General features: G+C 41.3%; 1 protein-coding gene across 1 annotated transcript; it reads left to right on the forward strand.

Annotated features, from left to right (window-relative positions):
- The first annotated feature begins 369 nt into the window (after window positions 1–369).
- On the forward strand, window positions 370–1551 carry LOC144572478 (caffeoylshikimate esterase-like). Its single transcript, XM_078322068.1, has one exon. The coding sequence runs from the start codon at window positions 441–443 to the stop codon at window positions 1404–1406; it is 966 nt and encodes a 321-aa protein (XP_078178194.1). The 5' UTR covers window positions 370–440; the 3' UTR covers window positions 1407–1551.
- Window positions 1552–1869: the final 318 nt, after the last annotated feature.

A 1869-nucleotide genomic window follows, 5' to 3' on the forward strand; every position in this document is an offset into this window, starting at 1 on the left:
CAAAATGTGATGCGCATTGGAGAATTGCTTATAATTTCTGTTATAAAGATTAATGTCAATATAAGAATTTGAGAGAAAAATGATAATCATGTCGTTTGAAAGCGTCACCTAATTAATCATGTGTTTCATTTCGCAATGACAATGCCTCGAGCCATTTAACATCATCCTTTTTGTGTGGAACTCAGAGAACTCACTGAATGGTGTTTCTTTCTAGAATATGTGTAGATCTATTGTGACTCATCCCATAGTTAGCAACAATCCTTTGGAGGTAGTATATCAAAGGATCTCCCCCAATCCCCATTGAATAACGCTATCGGAGATATTATTCGGCCTAATGATCGAGTTATCTATTCAGACACCTATATATTACCCAATTAGCGCGCACATCCCGCTTGGTCACTTAATTGGTTTGTCATTGTGCATACACATGTACATGTAACATGTATCATCCTATTCTCCATGCCAACAAAACAAGCCCCTTTGGTGATCTCACACTAGAAGAGTTCTACCAAAAACACCAAGTTCTCCATTCATACTCTTTTATTTCCACCAAAACTAAATTTAAAACCAAGCTCTATACACAAACATGGAGCCCGGTCACCCAATCACCAGCCTACCCGCCACGTGGCATTGTCGCTATGGTCCATGGCTATGCATCTGAGAGTGGCTGGGTGTTTGAGACCACTGCTGTAGCTATCGCCAAGCTAGGGTTTCATGTCTGTGCCATAGATCTACCGGGCCATGGGAGATCCGAAGGACCACGTGGACACATCCCTAGTGTGGCACCTGTCATCGACAACTGCATACAGTTCTTTGATGATGTACGTGCCAGCAACAGCCACCTACCGGCATTCCTCTACGGTGAATCTTTAGGTGGTGCCATTGCCATGTTTATATCCCTTAGGCAAAAGGAGGAATGGCGTGGCCTGGTGCTAAACGGAGCCATGTGTGGCGTGTCGCGTGATTTCAAGCCAGTGTGGCCACTTGAAAAGTTACTCCCAGCTGCTGCCATGGTGGCACCGAATTGGCGTGTAGTTGTGGCCGGCAACTTAGTGGAGAGGTCTTACAAAGAGAAGTGGAAGAGAGAATTAGTAAGGCGATGCCCAAGGGCAAAACGGTCATTTGAGTACCCGCCTGCTTCTACTGCGCTAGAGTTGCTTAGGGTTTGTGAAGAGGTAGGGAGAAAATGCATGGAAGTTGAGTTGCCGTTATTGGTTTTGCATGGAGAGGACGATGCGGTGTGTGATGTGGAGTCGGCTGAGCTGGTGTATGATCTGGCAGCCAGCACGGATAAGACTTTAAAAGTCTTACCAGGCATGTGGCACCAGTTGATTGGTGAAGGTAAGGAGATTCTGGAGGTGGGTTTTGAGGTGATTTTCTCGTGGCTCAAAGAGAGGACTAAGTGAGCTTGCTTGCATTTGTAGCCTTAATTTATCTTCAAGGCCATGCATGAGTGAATCGAGAATAATTATATATAATCAATGACTTGGGAATTATATATATATATTTGGTTTGTTATATCATGTGAGTACGATTGATTAATTTAATGAATTTGAACGTTAGGGCCTATGTATATAAATAATGTAAATCGAATTTCATTTGCACTTTTAAGGGGCGCTAAAGGAAAAGGAAAATTATGATTCCTCAATTTTGGATATTCTTACCTATATATGATGTTATGCATATGAATAAAATACGGCAGCCTCTGCCCTTCATTTAAAAAAAAAAATATATATAATATATATGATGTTATGCAATGTTGTAATAATTTCTGAAATATGCAAGAGATATGGTATTAATCTAGGCTGATACACCACAACTTGGGTAAATTAAAGCTCATGCATAATAATTGATATATGTTCCTATAAG

This window comes from Carex rostrata, chromosome 20 (assembly GCF_964058835.1).
Source record: "Carex rostrata chromosome 20, lpCarRost1.2, whole genome shotgun sequence".
In the NCBI taxonomy this organism is placed as follows: domain Eukaryota; kingdom Viridiplantae; phylum Streptophyta; class Magnoliopsida; order Poales; family Cyperaceae; genus Carex; species Carex rostrata.

Excerpts from the sequence above, each read along its gene's own strand:
- LOC144572478 (XM_078322068.1), top strand. The coding sequence starts at position 441 with ATGTATCATCCTATTCTCCATGCCAACAAAACAAGCCCCTTTGGTGAT.